Source organism: Haemorhous mexicanus, chromosome 6 (assembly GCF_027477595.1).
Source record: "Haemorhous mexicanus isolate bHaeMex1 chromosome 6, bHaeMex1.pri, whole genome shotgun sequence".
NCBI classification, from domain to species: domain Eukaryota; kingdom Metazoa; phylum Chordata; class Aves; order Passeriformes; family Fringillidae; genus Haemorhous; species Haemorhous mexicanus.
In genome coordinates this window covers 3,906,809-3,927,296 of record NC_082346.1, presented here as the reverse complement: position 1 = coordinate 3,927,296, position 20,488 = coordinate 3,906,809, and the positions used below count along the sequence as shown (strand labels likewise).

At 43.9% G+C, this 20,488-nt stretch overlaps 1 protein-coding gene across 1 annotated transcript in view; it reads left to right on the top strand.

Annotated features, from left to right (window-relative positions):
• KIAA1549L (KIAA1549 like) overlaps nucleotides 1-20,488 on the top strand; it is a 130,446-nt gene that overhangs the window by 42,892 nt on the left and 67,066 nt on the right. The window contains exons 2-4 of the mRNA XM_059848125.1: nucleotides 14,433-14,765; nucleotides 17,604-18,218; nucleotides 19,542-19,654. Of these exons, the coding sequence (XP_059704108.1) occupies nucleotides 14,433-14,765; nucleotides 17,604-18,218; nucleotides 19,542-19,654 (1,061 nt within the window). The remainder of the gene's footprint in view (nucleotides 1-14,432; nucleotides 14,766-17,603; nucleotides 18,219-19,541; nucleotides 19,655-20,488) is intronic.

The window sequence follows — 20,488 nt, the reverse complement described above, 5'->3', positions numbered from 1 at the left end:
GGTAAGGACAAGGTGTGTCCTTCTCCTTTGGGGCCAGAGGAGCCTCCAGCAGGGTGAGCTGGAAGAGTGCTGTTCCATGTCACAGAGCTGCAAAGGAGCATTTTGGGCTTTCCTTCTGCTGCTCAGCTCTGATCTGGCCATAGCTAATTGTGAAACCAGAAGCTGTCTTGATTTTTCAGCTTTTTCCACCCCCACCCCTCAGCTGCTCTGCTTTGCTCTTTCAAGGCAGCCCCTTTGGCTGTGCAAGCCCGACTTTCCCAGTGGCCAATTTTGCCCCAGGGAACTCTAATTCTTTGTAAACTTGTGATCCACACCCCTGCCTGGGACCCTTGGAGAGTGACAGGAGGGCAGGAATGCAGATAGAGCTGCCGTAGGTGGTGTGAGAGCTGCTGGGGAGCAGGGCAGGTCCCACGGCTCACGCTCCTCTTGGGGCTTGCAGGGAAGGAGGGGACCCTGGAGGAGAAGGTGACAAAGAAGCACCCTTCATTGGGAGAGTTTTGAAAATCATGAGGTAGAGGCACCTGAGGCAAAGAAATATTTGAAAAAAATAATTTAGATCCTTTTTTCCCTGCTGGTGAAATTGTAATGGGCATCTTCTGATCTTTTCTTGTTCTGCATCCACACTGTAACTCTTTACTGTACTCACAGCTTTAGATCATGGCTCCCCCATGAAGTCACCAGCTTTCTGTGCCAGTGTCCTGATTGATGACAGAAAGGCAGCAACCTTTGGATGGAAATTTCTTCCCATGAGTGTGGTATGTCACCTCTGTGCTTGCACTCACCATTCCCGAGAGGTTTTCCTGACATCCAGGCCAGTAAATCTCGACAGTGAGGAAGAGCATGTGTTGAAAGAATACCTGAAGTGCCATAAATCTGACTTGAGAAATTTGCTGATGCTCTGCCCTGGTTGGTGCAATATGTCACATGTCAGGAAGGTTATGGGAAGAAGCTTTCACCTTCACCTTCTGGAGCCAAACCTTGGATGGTCAGGGTTGCTTTGTTGTAGCATCAGGTACTTGGATCTTAATGCTGATCCTTTGACTGATTAAACTCTTTACTGAGTAAAATGAGTTATAAATGGCTGCATGACCTGAAAGTTTTAGCACCTTCTTCCTTCATGCCTTTTCTCTTCCTATATCTTTATTTAATTTTTTAAGAAATAACCTGTATTCTTTAGTTTCCCCTGGTTATCCCTCTCTCATTTGAATGAGCTCATTTAAATAACAATACCAGCATAGAGCAGATTAATGGAAAACCTTCTTAAATACTAGATAGTGCATGTGTTTGACAGTGCAGCAATAAAGCTCCTAAAATCCTGGTTAGGCTGTGGGCTTTAAAATCCAGATATTCAGTTATACTGACATGAATGCAAAATGTTTCCACAGTGTGTGTACAAAGGAAAAGCCTGTCTGAGTATGGCATCATCTTTCTCTTTTTGTTAGAAGTGACTGTGCATGTCCCTAAAGATTAACTGAGTGGCTAGAAAGAAATTAGGGTCTGCTTTTGTTGGAGGCTGTTTATAGAAATAGCTCCCAGAAATTTTTGGAGAACAGGATCTTCTGAAACTTTAGCAAAAAAGAGCAGCAATCAAGTGACAAGAAATATTTTGGCAGTAGCCAAAGTGGGTCACAGAGATTGGATTTTTGGGGGTTTAGTTCTGAGTTAAGCTAGAAGTTAAAAATCTGGGGTTCAGCTGGGGATGTGAGGGGAAGATTTTTGATTTCTGCCCTACCAGAGCCATGTTTGCCATTCAGTGAGGTGGAGCATGTGAGTTCCATGAGCAAGCACAGCAGAAGGCAGCCAAGAAACTCATTACTCTGGAGGGAAAAATGCATCTTATTTGGTTTTGTTTTGAACTTTTCAGAGGGAATCTTTTACTTACTGTCTATTCAAAAGCCTCAAATCTTTCTCCTGTCCCTTGGCGATTTAAATTAGGAGACCCACCAACTTGTGCAGTGCTTTTCACCATCTGGAAATGGCATCACTTTTTCTTTCTAATAATGCCCTTTCTTCCAGGCAGTGTCTTAGTTTTGAGAAACCAGCTGGTCACTGGGCAATCGTTAACCATTTACAATTAAAAGTGACTTCAGCTGTTAGTAGAATATTGTTGGCCCTGTAGCAGTGATCCTGCTTTTTTAAATGGTTTTCTTAGGGCTCCTGTCATATCACAGGGAAGATGTTTTCTAATGATCTGACAGAAAATGCTAATGCCTTTATCTCAGGGAGAAGAATCAACTTTTTCACACCACATCACCGATTAGTTGTGACATTTTTTGTGCTTAGGCAGCCAATGCAAGCACAGAGCTGCTGCCTTTGGGTGCATCCACCTGCTTTATCCCTGTGTCTGGCTCTTCCTGAATTTTGGGATTGCTGCTTTGATACCTGGGAATTAAAATCCCAAACAATTCAGATAGCTCCATCACTTTTGCAGGAAATAAGTGAGGAGCAGGTGCAGGCACCTTGTCCTGGTAGTGGTTGGAGTGTTCATTGCTCCCAGGGGAGCTGCCTGGAGCTGGGGTGGCAGCTAAAGTAATTCTGGGTTATCCCACAGTTTGCCAATGTTCCTATTGATTTTTCAGATTTAAAAGCAATTCTCAAATACTTGCATCTGTGCAATGTTTCTTCTGGATTTTGGACTGAAAAGTGAGATTTGACTGGGCGGTTTTTTAACATTTTTGCCACCAGTGGCTGGGCTCTCCCTTGCTGCTTTTAGCCTCTTGTCCATGAGTGTGGCTGATTTTTTTGTTTTGGACAGCAGAGATAAATATTTGCATTTGTTTCTAAGAGGTGAGAAAAGGGAATGAGGCAACATATTGTTAGAAACCTGAGCTATTGACACTTTTATGCAGCAAAGAAAAGACCCTGAAAATAAAGACTAATGGGCTGTGCACAGTGAAAGTCATAGAAAATAGAAATAACTTTTAAACAGCTTCATGATAGTTTCTAGCCTAAGCCAAGCCTTTGTTTACTGTAGAACAGACAAGGAGCTTAAGAATTAATTAGCTAGTTGATATGCATTGCTCATTAATGTGTAAAGGATATTGCACTTTGTGTGGAATACCCACAGCAGGTCATAGGAAAGTTGCAGGTTGATTTGTTGTTCAGGAGAATTTAATTGCTGCCTGTCATCCTGACTTGACCTCAGCGAGTTCTCTGACTGCTTCCTGGGAGCTGGAAGTTTGCTCCACATGAGAGTGTTTTCCCCCTTTTTGAGACTGAGCCTTTGCTACATTTGTAAAAGGTAAGAGTCAAAGGGCAACATTGAACTAAAAAACAAAAATCAGATTTCTTTTAAAGGGATTGCTTTAAAATGAATAATATTTGAAAAGTCTATATGTAAGGAAGAACAAGGTGTTGTGTATAAGACTTTTTCCCTAGTTTCTGTCCTTTTTAAGAGGGGAGAGAGGAAAATCCCAAAGCCTTATAAAGCAGCTTTCTGTGCTGTCCCTTACCTTCAGTGCTGTCTATCCTGCTCCAGAATAGAGTTTTTCTAATCTAAGAAAAACCATGCATTTTATGTGGACTCTTTCCCAGCCATACCTTATGTTTGTAGTGCCATTCATGGTCATAAGGAGGATTTCCCTCCAAAGAAGAATGTCTCAAGATTCCAACTCAATATTTGTCTGTTGGGTCATTCATATATTTAGTATTTTAACCTTTCTCCCTTTTGAGGCTGTGCAATAGACTGCACTTTTTTGGGTTCAGGAATCACATTGTTTACCAGGATGGATAAACACTGGTTATTTGGTGCAGATCTTGAAGAGAAAATGGAATTTGGATTTGATTTTATTTTGTTGTATTTTTTAAAAAAGGTATGTCATTTGCTCTTTTCTCACCCTCTCTTTAGTATGACCTGAAAGCTTTCTAATCTAAAAATCAATATATATTTTTTTTAAGGGCAGAGACTTCTGTACTTTGAAAGCATTATCAGTGGGGCAGACAGAAAAACCAGGATACTTCTGTGTGTGACCTACATTTCTTTCCTGGTCTTCACCTCTGTATCCTTTATCCCAGGCAGTGGAAAGAGCTGGAAAGCAGCAAAAGACATGGTGGGAACCTGGGTCCTTGTGTTGATGCTGTGGGCTTGGCACCTCTGAGATTGCACCTCTCCTAAGGCAGGATTAATTTCTCTCCTGGTTATCTTGCTGGAACAGAGCCCAAGCAGGATCTGCCCCCAGGGCAAGCACAGGGCTGCCCAGGGCACAGCCTCCCTGCTTGCCCTCCACCTCTTGGCCTGAAATATCACTGAAAAGCTCACAGAGCTTGTGTGTGTGTGAGCGTTGCCTCCACAAACTGCAACTCCAAAGCTCTGAAATAAGTTGAAATTAATAAGAATGAGGGTGTTAACCCTTGAGGTCAATTAGCAGCAGCAGTGGCTGAAGGTGCTGTTGCTGCTAGCCTGTTTGTCACCTCCTCTTTGCTGAGCTGTGGCACCCCAGGCACGTGAGGAACACATGTGAATATGTGAATATACCTGCACATCCTTGTTTTGGTGTCCTGGTTTAGCCTCCTGCTGCTGCAGCCCCAGGTTGGGTCTCCTTCTAGGGGGAGGTGTTGGCTGAGCTGCTCCTGGTCCAGAGGGTCTTCTCTGCTCCTGGGCTGTGGCCTCAAATGTTCCCTTGAAGATGTTCTTGGGTTGGTGAGCAGAAAGCTTTTTGGCTCAAGGGAACATTCACAATTGCTCAACAAGCATGTCAGAATATATTGTATTATGTAATTTGGCCCACAGTTCAACCTTTTGGAAGCACTGTCATTTCTTTAGGAAAGTTCTGCAAACAATAGTTTTATTTTTTTTTCCTATGGAGAATAATCTAAATGGCTTTTAGCAGGAGCTCTCTGCTGTCTCCTTTTGTGCTGACTTTGGTGGGGAGTTTAAATTCTGAAAGCTTTATTAAAGGAGTAGCTTCTAGTTAAGAAAATACATATTTTTGTTGCATATAATAATAAAGCTGTCCTACTATTACTATTATTGGCTGCTTAGTTACTGACAGTAGCAAAACTGCTACATCCTTCCTGTATTTTGCTGCCTAACCCCAGAGCCTAAGAAGATCAGAGTTTGCAACCCAAACTCTTCTCTTGCTTTTTGAGAATTTGATGCCATCCTTTTAGTCTATCCTAGCTCTGGAAATTTAAAATAAGTAAATAACTTTAACCAGCCCTGTGAAAAATGTCATATGCTTAAAAATCATGCCATTTAAAAACAATTTAGCTTTCTTTGTTTCCCCACAATTTCAAGAATTCAGAATTTTCATGTAAAGAATGAAAAATCAGCTACGAATATAGTGTGTTTTACTTAAGATATTTAGTGTTTCTTTTGTTTTTCCCATGAAAAGCCTCTCAACTATTGTAAAACTCAAGGTAAAAGCATGAGAACTGGCAGCTTTGCTGTTGGTATGCTCCCAAATGACCTTGAATTTTTTTGCTACATTGTTCATTAAATCATTAATGCTGATGCTAGCAGTGTCTACAGCAACTTTCCTGAATAAACACAATTCCTTTGCAAAGGTTTGTGCAAATGTCTGTTTACAAATAAATAGGTAAGCAGCATGCTAAAGGAGGCTGTCAGGCTCACAAAGGTATTGATCCTGAAAATGTTGCTGAAAAAGCACTAAAAATTAATTAAAACAATAACATATCTGTAAAATAATAACAGATAAATAAATATATACATCATTTATTCACTTCAATCTTTTGAAAAACCAGATCAGCTCAGGCAGAAATGATCATGGGGATGTTCAGCAGGCTCAAGGGCAGAGCCCTCTGAGCAGGTTCTTGCAGGGAATCAGGACTCCTGGACAGCTAACCAATATGATTAAGCAGAAGCCATTTATTGTTTACATGATGCACTATTTGCACATTCTAGAACTACTGCACACACATTTCCTGATTGGTGCCTCTGTCTTGTCCATGGGTTCTGCAGGCACTTCTCAGAGTAAGTGACTGGTTACAGTCCAGGTGCTTCACTGCCCTCTTTTATCCAGTTCTTGTGGTCTTGGCATTCTGTTTCTCAGCCTCTTCTTTCTTAATTTAGCACAATTTATGTCTTGGTAACCTTGATGCATTGCAGAGGGCTCTGATAGGAATAACTACAAGCAGTTTGGCTGGGGCACAATGTGGCCTGAGTTGTTCAAACACATTGCTGCAGGTTGTGGTTTCTGTGTGATTTTGTGCAGTTATCCCATGGCATGGTGTGGTGATGAGCCCTCCTCTCTTGCACTCTCATTTCCTAAGGATCCAACTGAGCATCTGCTCTGAATCCAACATGCAGATGATTATTGTATTTGGGTTGCTCCCAGACAAAGGAAGGAAGGAATGAATCTGACTCCATGCTCTCAGAAGGCTAATTTATTATTTTATGATACTATATTATATTAAAGAATGCTATACTAAACTATACTGAAGAATACAGAAAGGATACTTACAGAAGACTAAAAAGATAATAATGAAAGCTCCTGACTCTTTCCAGAGTCCTGACACAGCTTGGCACTGATTGGCCAAAGAGTGAAAACAACTCACAGCAGAATCCAATGAAACAATCTCCAAACACATTCCAAAGGAGCAAAACACAGGAAAAGCAAATCAGATAATTATTGTTTTCCTTTTTCTCTGAGGCTTCTTGGCTTCCCAGGAGAAAAATCCTGGGCAAAGGGATTTTTCCAGAAAATCACAGATGATGCTGCTGGGATCGCTGCTGGCAGAGCTGTCCCCTCCACCACCAGAGTGTGGTTTTCTCACCTTGGCTATCCATTGCACTGCTCAAAACCTCCCTCCTGCTGCTGGAGCAGATTAAAGCCTCCCAGCAGAGCCTCCTGGGTGGCAGAGGGGACACTTTGGAGCCCCAAGCCAGGCTGGCACTCAGGACAAGTCACAGCAGCCTGTGGCTTCCCAGATCAGGACTGGTGACAGTCGTAGAGCTCCTGAGTCCCTGCAGCTGGCATTTGGGCTGGGCAAGCCAGCAAGGCAGGCCATGTCAAAAGCTTTTTGGCAAAAAGTGCATTTTCTTTGCAGCCCTGTATTTTAATTGATAGCCAAGAGGTTGTCCCTGATATGCTGCTGGAGCATTGGGACTCAAAGGGAGCTTACTCTGTGAGGGCAAGGAAAGTTCACCACCATCCCAAACAGAAAATCTCTGCTCTGGTTTTCATGTGAAAAAACACATGGCAGTGCAATTGAAATGACCAAATATTGTGCCCTAACATTTTTCTATGATTTGTTATGAAGTCCAAACTTTTGTTTCTTGAAAAGGAAACCTTGTGCAATGTGGTACCTCCTCACAGAGATTTTCTCTCGCAGTAAAACTGTTCCATTTCAACAGAATTCTGATGGTATCAGGAAAAAATAATTTTTCCTGGTTGTCAAAAATAATTTTCTAAGCTCACTGGAAGAAGGGCTTTTTTTGGATGTATTGGTGCTTTTTTATTGTCTGGCTCTTGTAGACATTTACTGATAAAAACCTCCATTGACCCTAAAACCTCCATCTTAGCTTTATATATATTACTATATTCTAAAACCTTAAACTCTAAGTTTCCCACCATGTGATATTACTCACGTCCATTCAAACTCCACACCCACAATCCCAGTTCTATAATTCAGTTTTGGAAGCCTTCTCCACACCCTCAAGTCAAATGCAGTGTTCTCGTGAGGGTCTGGGCCTTTCAACACAGAAAGTCTGAAATTCTTAGCATCCAGGGTTCCAGCAGTTATGATGTAAACAATCTCAGCTGTTGCTAAAATAATCTGGATTTAAATCCATCAGGACAGAAGTTTGGGTTTGGAAGGTCAAGATCTAATCTGGGAAAAGTTACAGCTGAAACAAATGTGAGAAGGTGTCTGTTGAACCACTTAACTTTTCCTATAATCTGCCTGAAAAAAAAGTGGATATTATTGAGACACCTGTGAAGAACAGGATTTAGTTTTCTGGTTTCTTTACCTTCATTCTTTTGCAGTTTTCTCTGTCTCTTCACCATCCATTCCTGCTGTAGTAGCTGTGGGTTTGGCAGCTGCCAAAACCACCTTTGTTCTCCCTTCCAGTGTGATCCTGGTGGTCCCTCCAGGCAGATTTCCTGGAGGATGAGCACAAAGCACACTGACCAGAGGAGAAGGTGTGGCTTGGCCTGGGGGAGCCAGGGCTCAGGACAGGTGTCTTGTAGGTTGGCTTGTTGTCAGGGCTAGAAAACACTTACATGTTAATTGTTTTGCAAAAAGTGTGTAATTAAGCTGCAAAGGCCTTTGGAATGATGCCAAAGTGAGATGTATGGGATACATAGGTTGGGATGTAATGACCTCATCAATGTATAATTGGGATAACATATCATGAAGGCATAGTTTTTGCTATTCTGCACTGTGAGCAAGATTTTGATATGCTACACAGCTATTTTTATAAATGCTTTGCTGAGCATTTGTATTTTCATTGGTAGTGTATTTCACATCCTTTGGCTCATGAAATCTGTATTTTTGTGCCATTTCTCCAATTGTAAACACTTAATGAATAACGAAAAAAAATGACAGCATTAGGAAAACTCTGAAGTGGTGTTAACATCCTACAGTGTAGACTTAATGCTCTTCAGTGGAAGTAAATTGCAGAACCCTGTGATTAGGGTGTGCATTTTTTCACTGGTGTAACAGAGATTACTGTTAATTTCTGTTAATTCTGTTAATTTTCTTATCATATCCCCTACCAGTCATATCTGACTTTTGGGCACTCAATCTCTTGTGGTAAAACAATAATAAGTGGGAAGCATTGTACTTTTGAGAAGGAAAAAAAAAAGCTCTATTTGGTCTTTTAGTGGCATTGTTTTAAAGAGGAGGTGTAGCCCTGGGATAGCCCTATCTGGATGGGGTGGGGTAAAGAGCTAAAGGATCTCTCAGCGATACTTGTAGGTGGGCTGTTGTTCTTCTTGAATCCTAGAATCATGAAGGTTGGAAAAGACCCCCGAGAACATTGGGTCCAACCTTTGGCCAAACCATCACCATGCCAACTAAACCACAGCACTAAGTGCCTCATCGAGCCATTTCTTGAACACTCCCAGGGATGGGGACTCTGCCACCTCCCTGGGCAGCTCCTTCCAATGCTGGACAACCCTTTCTGTGAAGCAATTCCTGCTGATGTCCAACCTGATCCTCCCCTGGTGCAGCTTGAGGCTGTGTCAGTTTAGGAGGGGCCTCTCAGTTTGGGAAGGATGTTGAGATGCATGTCCAGAGGAGGGCAACAAGGCTGGTGAGGGGCTTGGAACACAAGCCCTGTGAGGTATGTTTGAAGGAACTAGGGTTGTTTATCCTGGAGAAGAGGAGGCTCAGGGGTGACCTTATTGCTCTCTATACCTTCCTGAAGGGAGGTTGGAGACAGGTGGGGATCAGTCTTTTCCACCGGGCAGCACTGACAGAACCAGAGGACACAGTCTCCAGCTACGTCAGGGAAGGGATAGGATGGATATTAGGAAGAAATTTTTCACCAGAAGAATAATAAAGTACTGGAATGCTCTTCCCAGGGGGCTGGTAGAATCACCATCTCTGGATATGTTTAAAAAAATACTGGACATGGTGCTATAGTCTAGTAGAGGTGTTAGGGCATAGGTTGGACTTGATCTTAGAGGTCTCTTCCAACCTCATTATTCTGGGATTCTGTGTCCTCTCATCCTGTCACTGGTTGCCTGGAGGAGAAGCCAATCCCCACCTGGCTCCACCCTCCTGTCAGGCAGTTCTAGAGTGATAAGGTCCCCCCTGAGCCTCCTTTTCTCCAGGCTGAACACTCTCAGTTTCCTCAGCTGCTCCTTCAGACCCTTTACAAGTTTTATTGCCCTTCTCTGGACACACTCCTGAGGGGCCCAGAACTGGGCTCAGCACTCAAGGTGTGGCCTCACCAGTGCCCAGTACAGGGGGACAGCCACTGCCCTGCTCCTGCTGGATATTTCTGATCCACACCAGGTGCTGTTGGTCTCCTTGCCCACCTGGGCACGTTTGTATTCAGCTGCTGTTGACCAGCACCCCCAGCTCCTTTTCCCTTTCCAGTCATTCCTCCCCCAGCCTGGAGAACTCCATGGGATTGTTATAACTCAAGCATAGGACTTGGCACTTTACCTTTCTGACCCTCATCCTGTTGGCCTCATTTCATCCCTCCAGTGTGTCCAGATCCCTCTGCAGGTGCCTCCTACCCTCCAGCAGTTCAACACTCCAGCCCAACTTAATGTTGCCTGTGAACTTCCCGAGGATACCCTTGATCCCCTCACCCAGACCATCAATAAAGATAATAAACAGGTTGGTTTATTATCTTTAAATAATCTTTTATTTAAAGGTAATAAACACTGATCCCTAATGACTGTCCCCAGCTGGATGTGGCACCATCCCCACCACTCTCTGGGCCCAGCCATCCAGCCAGTTCTCAACCTTGCACATGTCCAAGGCATGGCCTGGCCTGCCAGCTTTCCCAGGAGAATGTTTAGGAGACATTATCAAAGGCTTAGCTGAAGTGTTTGTTGGCAAGTAATTGTATTTCTCACAGTCTGATTTTTTTATAAGGTACCTTTGGAGTTACTCTCCCTTAGGGCTGATTGATTTAGAGCTGAATAAAATCCAGATTGCTTATGTTTGGATTTTTGCTGTGCTTTATATGGCTACAAATAGTCTTATATAGGTATTATTTTATTCCCAAAATTTAGCCTTTACAGTACTTAATAGCAGTTGGGGATTTTTTTTTTGTCCTTTTTTTTTTTTTCCTCACAAATGAATAATTAAAGCAACTTGATTGGAAAATTTAAATTCTGTGTTCTATATGCTCAAGGTTATGAAAAGATACATACTTGACATATAATGGGGAAGATGTCTTTGTTAGTCATGCAATAAGACTTCTGAGTGTGCTCTTTATCTGCTTCACTTTTAAATGTTATCCATCCAAGAGATAAGTAAGTAATCTGTAAGTAATGCAACCAAACTTGAGACAACAACAACCTTCTGTTGTTGAAGATGCCTTTGGGTTGATATTTTGCATTGACTCAGAAGTGGCAGAAGGACCTTGTTAGGGTGATGAAGGTGATGAAGAGAAGGTGAGGGGTGCCCTCATGACATCCTACACCTTCCTCGTGGGCTCCATCACCTTATTAAAGGGGAGAGGTTATCACATCTTTAGGTGTGCACAAAAGTGCTCAGAAATGTAGAAAACATGGTTTTCTCCAAACTGCACTGATTTTTAACTTCCTGCTCTGACATATTTGAAATGTTCCTCATTATTGCTAATGGAAAGGTACCTCATCAGTGATGGCTGTTGTAATGAGGTTACTGCTAGATAGATTTTGGGATGGTTGGAGGTGGTGGTTCATCAGTAGGCTGAGATATGAGAGAATAACAGGTAATCTAGAGGCAGGAAGAGCAGCTACTGGTGTGTACCAGCAGTGGCTCAGTGCACAATGCATGCTGTGGGGAGTTCTCATTGTGGCTTTCCTGTTGATTTGAATTGATTGTCTCCTCCTTCATCAAGTGTGTTCAGCTGTTGATAGATTTAGAAGTAAAATGTTTTCCTGCCTGCCGTTTTTTCCATGATGCAGTCCTGGTTTGCACAGTTTTTGGTAGGGAGCTGTAGTGGTTGGTGCCATCCTAACAATTCTCAAGCACAGAGTACGTCCTTCAGTTTAAACTCCATGTGTTGTGTCTGTCTGGCTTCTACCAGGATGCTGAATTTATGGCAGTTTGAAACAGATGCTGGCAGTCCATATCTTTCCATAGGCATAGAATAAAAGAAAATCTGCTGCAGTGGAATGCCAGCATCATACATAGGTTGCAGCATATTGTATAATTTTCTTAATGCTTCAGTAACTCGGGAGCTTGACTTCATTAATGGGCATGAGCAGAGAAACTGGCAGTTGGTAGGGAATGGAGGGAACAAGAACTGAAGGACTGGAATAAAGAAGTGGCTAGAGGATATTTTTATTCGGTGTTTTATCTTCTTTGCAATATTTGAACTTTTCTTCACTTCTTGTCAATATGAAGTAACATCAATGCTTTTTCCAGGTTTATGTTGTCTCTCTGCTTGTAATCATTCTCATTAAACCAATGTGTGAAGAAATGTGTGAAGAATTGTGCAGTCTGTGAGAGGGTTGATGCTGACAGGTTTTGCTGTTTTGGAAAAGTAGAAAACATTGACTTGCTTAAGTCCCCTTTAGGACTTGTGCTAGATTAGTTCTAGGACTAAGTGCTAAAAGAAATCCCACATGAAGGCTTTGCAGTTGTTTTTCAGTTCTGGTGAAACAAGGCAGTCAGAGGTGCAACAGGTTGGGTAATGATGACTTCACCAGCAGAGATATTTAAGCTGCAGGTTGCCTAAAGTCTGGTTTTGCAAAGCACATCAGCTAGTTCTTAATTTCAGGCACATGTTTGAATCCATTCTAGCTGAGCAAAATTCATCTCATTTTCTTTCCTACGTTCTGTTAAAAATCTGCCGAGCTCACAAGGAAGGAAAAGCCACTAAAACACAGTCTAGAACACAATGTGCCTTCCAACGTAGGGTGGAGCACAGAGAGCCTCAGAAACCAGGCCACACCAGTCTCCAGTCCCCTGATGACACATCAGCAGCCAAGGCCCAAGTACAAAAGTGTCCCTTCTGTGCTGCAAACCTCTCCTGGTGGGTCAAGTTCCCTGGTGGACTCTGCAGCCTCCTGTCTGGCCTGCTGACCTTCTGGAGCAGCTCCATAAAAGTGGATTGGGCTCCCTGTTCCCCTGCTTGTCCCTCCTTGCCATATGTAGCCCTGTGTCTGCCTCCCTTTGCTTTTCTCCAGATCACTTGTGTACAAGTTAACCTGTGTCAAGTGCAAGGTCTGGGGACTTTGGTTGCTTGGAGAGCAGAGCTCTGTTCTGTTGCCCATCCTGGAGCTGCTTCCCTAAACCAAATTGCTTCTGGAGACTATAATTGTTCTTGCATCTCAGTGAAGGAGATGGTAATGGCTGTTTTTCACCATGGTTTAATAAAACTCTTTAAACACAGGGATAAAATGGGAGATCTCACATTGTTTTGGGTTTTTTTTTTTTTTTTTTTTTTTTTTTTTTTTTTTTTTTTTTTTTTTTTAAGAGAGAGAAAGTGCTGAACACAATTCCATCACTTTCCTGTGGAATGCACACAGGAGCCTGAAGGAGCTGGTCTAATCATCTACTGTGGCTGTGCATATGGACGATGGTGGTGTAAAAACCTAGGAGGAAAGAAAACTGTGGAAAGAAAGAAACTTAGCTTTAAATAGGTGTAACATGACCCATTCTCCTCCCTTGTGCTGTAAGGTCTCCTGCTGCTGGCTCCTGTCCATGTGGGCTGATCCCAGCTGGTGCAGTTGGCTCTGCTGACCCTTGGGTTTATGGGTGGCTGGAGCCAGTGTCCAGCCCATTTTATGTGTCTTGAGATCTGCTCTGCTTGCTTTTCCACACTGTTTTGTTGAGTTATTCACGGGGCTGTGGAGAAGGTTGGCATCCCCTGTGTTTGATCCAGATGTGCTGCAGCTGGAGGGCAAGACTTAGTTCCATGTTTTCCCTCTGTTAGGCTATGCAAGGGGACACAGATTGGTACGGTACCAAGTGCCAGGACTGAGGTCTGATCTATTGTCTTGACTTGGGGGAAGGGAAAAAGAAACCCCACCACCTTAAATTTTACCCTTGAGTGAATCTTAATCTCTGAATTAGTACAAATGTGAGTGTTCTCATTCTGTGATTTTAGGATAACTGTAATCATTTCAAGAAAACAAAGCCTAGGAACATTATGGTGTTGAATGCAGAGTAAACTGGTGTTTGAAATGATGTGTTGAGCATCTGCACATGTCAAAAAAAGTGTTTAATGTCCTATTTTGTTTTGGATCTTGCCCCCCTCTCCCCTTGTTCATCCCTGTTTTATTTTCTTCCTTTTGTGCCTGTAATTGTGCGCGTTATTAGAGCTGGCAGGATGAGCACCTCCAGATGCATCCTGCAGGAACACAGCCAGTGCTGACTCTATTCCCATGTCAGACTGCATGCCAAGGCAGTGAAGCTTGCTTGTCAAAACCCATTCCCTTTCTGCACTGTTTCTAAACCCATCTTCTCACACAGTATTTTGACACGGGGTGACTCATGATAACCTCAAGAATTGTACCAGGCTTAAGGATGTGTCTTTTAGTATGTTGAGACATCCCTGGTAAAAGTAGGATTTTGGAATAGCATGGTCAAGGTAGCTTTCCTTATTCTTTTGTCAGATGAAACAAGTTGAGGGGTTTAAAATCTGTTGTGTTGAACCGCTCACTGGGTTTCATGTTTGTGTTTAGTTCTTTTTTTTGTAAACTTTCTCTGAATTGTTATGCACTCTGCAAACAACAACAAAAAAAAGACTTGTTTTACCAGAGTTAATTCATTTTGTGTTGGTATTTGTAGCAACAAGAAAACAACTCTTCATTTTGGGGAAGAATATACTAATTTTCCTTATTATTTTACAGGTGTCAGGCAACAGCATGTCAATGATGCTCCTTCTACAGGATCTTTTCCTAATTGGAGATCTATACTATCACCAACACGGCCTTCCACAGAAACCAAGACCCCCTCAGTAGCTGATCTTTCTCTGGGACAGACTTTGGAGAACGCAGACTTGCTTCAGATGATCAGAACAACGCTGACTGGCGCCCGTGCCAGGACTTTGGATCAGATGCACCTGTCACCCTCCCTGTACCAGGGCAGTGGGAGCAGTGCACCCCAGGAACCCGCTGAGGTCTCAGCCGAGTCGCCTCTGAGGCCGTCGTCTCAAGATGCAGATGACACAGCTGCTCTAACAGGTTTGCCTCAGCTTGGTATGTTTGCCACACTGCCCACCACACCACCAGTGACACATTTGAGTACAGCTGTGCCATCCCAGCCAGTGCCATTAGAAAACACCCTCCATTTCCAGAGAAAGTACGTCAGGATCAGACATGCTTGCTGCTGTTCCATCACCATCATTCTCCTCATTGGTAATCCAGTCACTTCATGCCATTAACTTTTCTAAACCAGCTGTACTGCCCATCCAAGTGCCTTTGTCTGCAGATCCTGAAGGTTTCTTCAGCACAGATTCAGCTAGCTCACAGGTTAGTGAAAGCAGGAATAGTGCCCTAAGCATGGTGCATTCCAGTGTGGTGAAGCACAGAAGGGGTCCCAACTTATTTATGGGGGCCATGCTTTTCATTGGATCAACAGCAGTGCATTTCACAGAGTTAGTGGGAAAAGGGTTTCCTTTGGAAAGGACTTCTTTGTCATCTGTATATTCTGATATTCCTGGGTCAAAAATGCATCAGTCTTCCCTGACAGTAATTTCCAAAAGTTTGTCATGGTTCCTTGATGAGAGTACATAAAATGTCTAATTTCCAAAAGTTTGTCATGGTTCCTTGATGAGAGTATGTAAAATGTCTCTTCTACTGGGGCCATTTAGGGCAGCACTGACTGGCAGAATAAGTGGTACCCCTCTTCTGTCATCATCAGTTGTCCAGGATAAAGCAGCTGTTCTACATCAGTCTTCCATGCTGCGGGTACTCCACATCTAACACCGCCAATGAGTCACCCTCAGTCTTTCACAGCACTGACTAATTCCACTACAGCCTCTCACCCTGCACCTTTCATGTCATCCAAGCCTCCAAGAGCTCAGCTGAGGTCTCCAGCTCAGCATAGAGCACGTCCTCCCTTTCACTGCCAATATCACTTTTTCCAGATGCAAAGCACGCTCAGAGGGCAGTGCTGCCAGTAGGAGAATTTAGAAGCAAAACAGATTTTCTCTTTAGAAATGCAGCACACTCCTCTCCAACAAGCCCAAGGTCTCCCTTGCTAATGGAGACAAACGAGGTGTTTACTGGGGCAGCACGCACAGCCAGTCCCAGGGTGGCAGCAGCCAACCAGGACAGGCTGCAGATCCCTCCTGCTGCTGCCTCTGAATCAGAACTTTGCAGAAATTGGACTGATGGAACTTAGCAGGCAAATAGCATGAGACTCCCAGCTGCTTCGGCCCCTGCTCTCCCAAATCCTGGTGGCTTTCCTGTGGCAAGGACAGCTCAACAAGAGGAGTCACAGCAAAGATGTCCGTGAACTTTAACGCTAATAATGTTCTGCATTATGGAACTCAGCTTCCCAAAGTTTCTCCAGGTATCCAAACCTGTACAGTCCTCATAGGATCAAGGATACTAGACACTGTTTTGGAGATGGCCATGATGACTCTTGATCTAGCTGCAGTGCCATTTAATTACTTCCACTCTATGCCTTTGCAAACTCGAGCCTGCTACCACAAATACTTCTGTCACTATTGCTTTTGTGACTGCACATCTTCTACCTGGAGATGCAGAAAGTTCAGATGTAACTGCAAATGAAGACAGAAAGATGAGAGTACCCACTCTTGTGATCCCACATGCAGAATATTCATCTCCAAGAGTTTTAAATCATTTAACCTCTGGTCAGGCTTTGCATTCAGTTGATAAAAAGCCACTTGCCTCTGTCATGCCTCCAGTGTGGGTTATGCTGCCATCACTTGTTTCCATGACAACAGTGATGGGCAGCCACAGTTGTGGCTCTTTCAGGATTTTGAATGCAGACTCTGAAAGCAATTTAGATCCTGTCAGCCTTCCTGAAGTTGTAACTTCAGCTTCTACGTGGACCAATAAAGCATTGCTGTCTGCAGCTGGCATTAGTATTCCTTCGGTAAAAACTTCAGTCCAAATGGAAAAAAGGGAAGTTGCTCCAAGTACTTTTCCATTGGAAGATGACTGCTATGCACTATACTCAGAACTAATACAAATCAGCAGCCTCTCTTCTCCACCCCTTCAGCAAACTATACATATACATCCTATAGTCAAAACATTTCAAATTTACCCTTTCCTGAAAAGAATAACTTTTCAGAATTTGATGTAGATGCTCTTGCACTGAAAACATCTCCTGTTCAGTATTTATCCATTACTACTGCATTGACAATGCCTGACTCTTTGCAAAAAAAGCATGGAAACAGGGCTGAAAACATTGCTGATTTCTTCTGCGTTGGAGAGGTTCCTATCAGTATACATGAGAAAGTACCATTTCCATGTGCCTCCTGTTAGTGCTGCAGGTGTTCTCCCTAGCTCTCTAGAATCCCAAACAAGTGATGCTGGAAAGATTACTGATCAAAACATTAGGCACAGCACCAGTGTTGGTTTTTCAGCTTCCTGACAGCTTGACTACTTCAGCCCCAAACAGAAGCAGTGCCACCCTCAGCACACTGCCAGCCCAGTCCCCCTTCCCTGTCACCAAGCCTTCTGGTTAAGAAGGCTCAACTCTCAACTCCCTCAGCTCTCTCTCAACTCTCTTGAGTAGTTATATCTGAGAAGATACTGGTTCTGGGAATTTTCCAGAATTTGCAGACAACCAGTTGAGTCCCCTGGTTATTTGTTTATGGCTGATAAATATCCAGCCACATTCAGTGAGGAGGAGTGGGACACAAGTGCTACAAGTCATAGTCTAGCTCCCAGTAACGTATCTAAAAAAGCTACCAAGGGCATCCCATTGCAAACCCCTACCACCAGTGCTCTGCAGTCAAGTCATCATAACTTCTGTCCATGCATCACCAACACAGATAGAGTCTCCTTTTTTGTCAACAACCAACTTTACCCATTCTGTTCTTGCAGTGTTATCTGGAGTATCTTCTGGTGCAATACCTACAGTAGAAACTTCAGAAGCAAAACCACTAACAAGAAAATCATCTCCAGCTTCACCAGTGCCAGCTTCTTCCTTCTTTTCTCTAGGCACTGAAAACACCCCTTTGCCATCCGTGATGGCTTTAAGCACACCGATACTGACACTAACAAAAAATAACACTGCCACAAACCTGGCACCGGATCTGAGCTCAGTAGGAGCACAGGCAGATTTTTCTTTTGCAACAAGAAACACGACTGCCTCACCTCTGGACATGCCAGCTCTGCTCATAACCCCCAAGAGCAGCACGGCCACAGCTTCCACACTCGCACCCACAGCCCACGTACCAAGGCAGATAGAAACAACAGTAACTGACACCCAGGAGTTCCCGAGCTCAGACATCACCAAAAGGCCAACCCCACCCCCACTGACAATGACAGCAGCTTTGACATCTATTACAGCATCAGCGAAAACAACTAGGCTTCCCCCTCCTGCCGTGGAACTCAGCCCTGCTCCTCCCGGCACCACGGCAGCCGCCGCTTTCGCTAACATGACGGCAGCTCCCTCCCTGGATTGCCGGCTCTCTGCCAACATGATGGTGAAAACAGGTATGTGCAGCCTCTGCCTCTGCTGAAGGGCTCTCCTGTGTCTGTGAGGTGTAAGAAACACACCCCAGTGTCCAGGAATGTGGGGCACTAGTGATTGGTCTGCTGTGCTGATAAACCAGATGGGTATGGGCAGGGTTGTTAGTTGGGAATGGCGTTGGCTTTACTTGTGGCTTGGGTTTTGACACAAATGTGTCAAATGAAGCAGTGAGATCAGGTGCTCTGGAGTTCAGGGGTCACTGCAGGACCACCTGTGTGGAGGGACAGCCCTGTAAGCCAGGATGGTTTGGTGCCTGCTTTGCAGTGAGGAGTCTGTGCTGCTGGAGAGGACAGTGCAGTGACCTGCCTTGGTCCTCAGCCCTGTTTATGCCCAAAAACCTAATTCTGTTCTAGTATGAACACCTTATTCTATCAGTACAGATCCATTTGAAAATTATGGGAGAATTTTGAGTTTTCCATGTGAACAGTGCCACTTCTGGCTGTTTTTTCATGGGCAGCTTCTCCTTAGCTGTAAGAACTTTGAACTAAAGGGGCCTGGAGAGGTACCTTGCCCAGGCTTCTCATGGACTCCTTGTGGCAGCACAGGATCAGAAGATTTGTGTGTCTGGGAGATCTCAGCAAAGAATAGGTGCAGAAAAGAGTTTGTGACCTTGCATGATGTAGGCAACAGTGAAATAAGCAGCTTTTGGACCTAATGTGTGTTTGTTAGCTGCTAAATATCCCCATCAGTAGTGTGATGAGTACAACAGCTCTTTCTAAAGATAAAAGTAGCCTGTGTACAGTATATGATTGAAAGTACTCAAGCACAGCTAAAAAACTCTTCCTGAAAGTTATAAAAGAAAAATAAGAAGATAGTCATAGGTTTATTAAATAATTATTTTCTAAATAGAATTATTTTCTAAATAGGAAATAATTGCAGCAGTGGAGCAGCAGATTTATTTTATGTAACTGTGGCCATGAAGACATGAAGCCTGCCTGTGCAGCTCTGGCTCAGTCCCCTGGGAATGCTGTGCCAGTCTGTCCTCAGGCAGTGAGTGGCCTCACGCCTCCTTGGAGAGGCAGCATGGCAAAGACTTGTTGTTGCTGCTAATGAAATTGCATTTGTTAGACCTTGCTCTGGAAGCATGGAAACAATGAAATATTGCCATGGGACGAACAGGGAACTCAGGAGCTGCTGAGCCCCTGCAGTTCTTGTCTTTGGAGCTGCTGCTAATTCAAGCTGCTTTGACGATTCCTGCACAGCTAGCCCAATGTAAAACAATTAAAGAAAGCAAACAAGAGCATGGTGATGTCTCAAACCACCCCGTGGCTTTTGTTGCTCCACAGTTCTGTTTCTGAACACAAGGAGGATGATGATCAGCAATGCCTTCAGGGAGAGTGTGAGAAAAGGCCTCAACCAAGTGCTGAGACAAGCTTTCAACCAGAATGTCAGTGCTCAGGTAAGCGTGCTTGGCTTTTCCTGCTTGATTTCACCAAAACAGCCCTCCCACCAAAGAACCACAGCTGCTTGAAGCTCCAGTGGTGTCCCTGGATGCAGGAAGCCCCTTGGAGGGGAGCTCTGAGATTTTCCTATGGAGAGCAGGCAGAGGTGGCACCCACTCTGGTCTCTAAAAATATAAGGAATACTCCAAAGCTTTTAGTGGTTTATTTGATGAAGAAGAAGAGAGAAATGCAAACTTCTTTTTAGTGTGCTTTGGGAAATGACTACTGACAGCAGTTTCCTCTTCCCCCTGCAACTCAGGAGTGACTTCTGCTCAGGGGCAGCCAGGTGCTGCTGTACTCAGCCTGCATCAATGTGAGCAAGAGTATGGCTGGTAAATGGGATGTCACTGCTGTCAGTCCACTCCCTGCTCTGAAAACCCAGTACCTGACAGGTGCAATTTCACAGGAACAAGAGTCCCGAGCGGGGAGAAAGCATGTTTTATTGAAAATAAATGGAGGTGATGTGTTCATCACTTTGCAGCTAAATTGCATGAACCTCTGCACTGCTGTGTGTGGGAGCAGGATTGGGTGGGCTGCCAGGGCCCTTTTCCTTGGGACACAGCTTCCTCTGCATTTGTGGGGTCCAAGCCTCTGGGAAGGAAAAAAGTAATTTTTCTCAAAACAGAGGCTATCAAATTGGCTTTGGTCCTTATGCTTTATTGCTGCAAGTGTGGAGGATGTCAGTTGCTTTGGGAATTGTGTGCTCCTTGGCAGCAGCAATAAAAACTGCCAGGTTCAGTCCCCTACGTTTTTACAAATTGAGAGAAGCTGCCTTCTTCTAACAGAGGAAA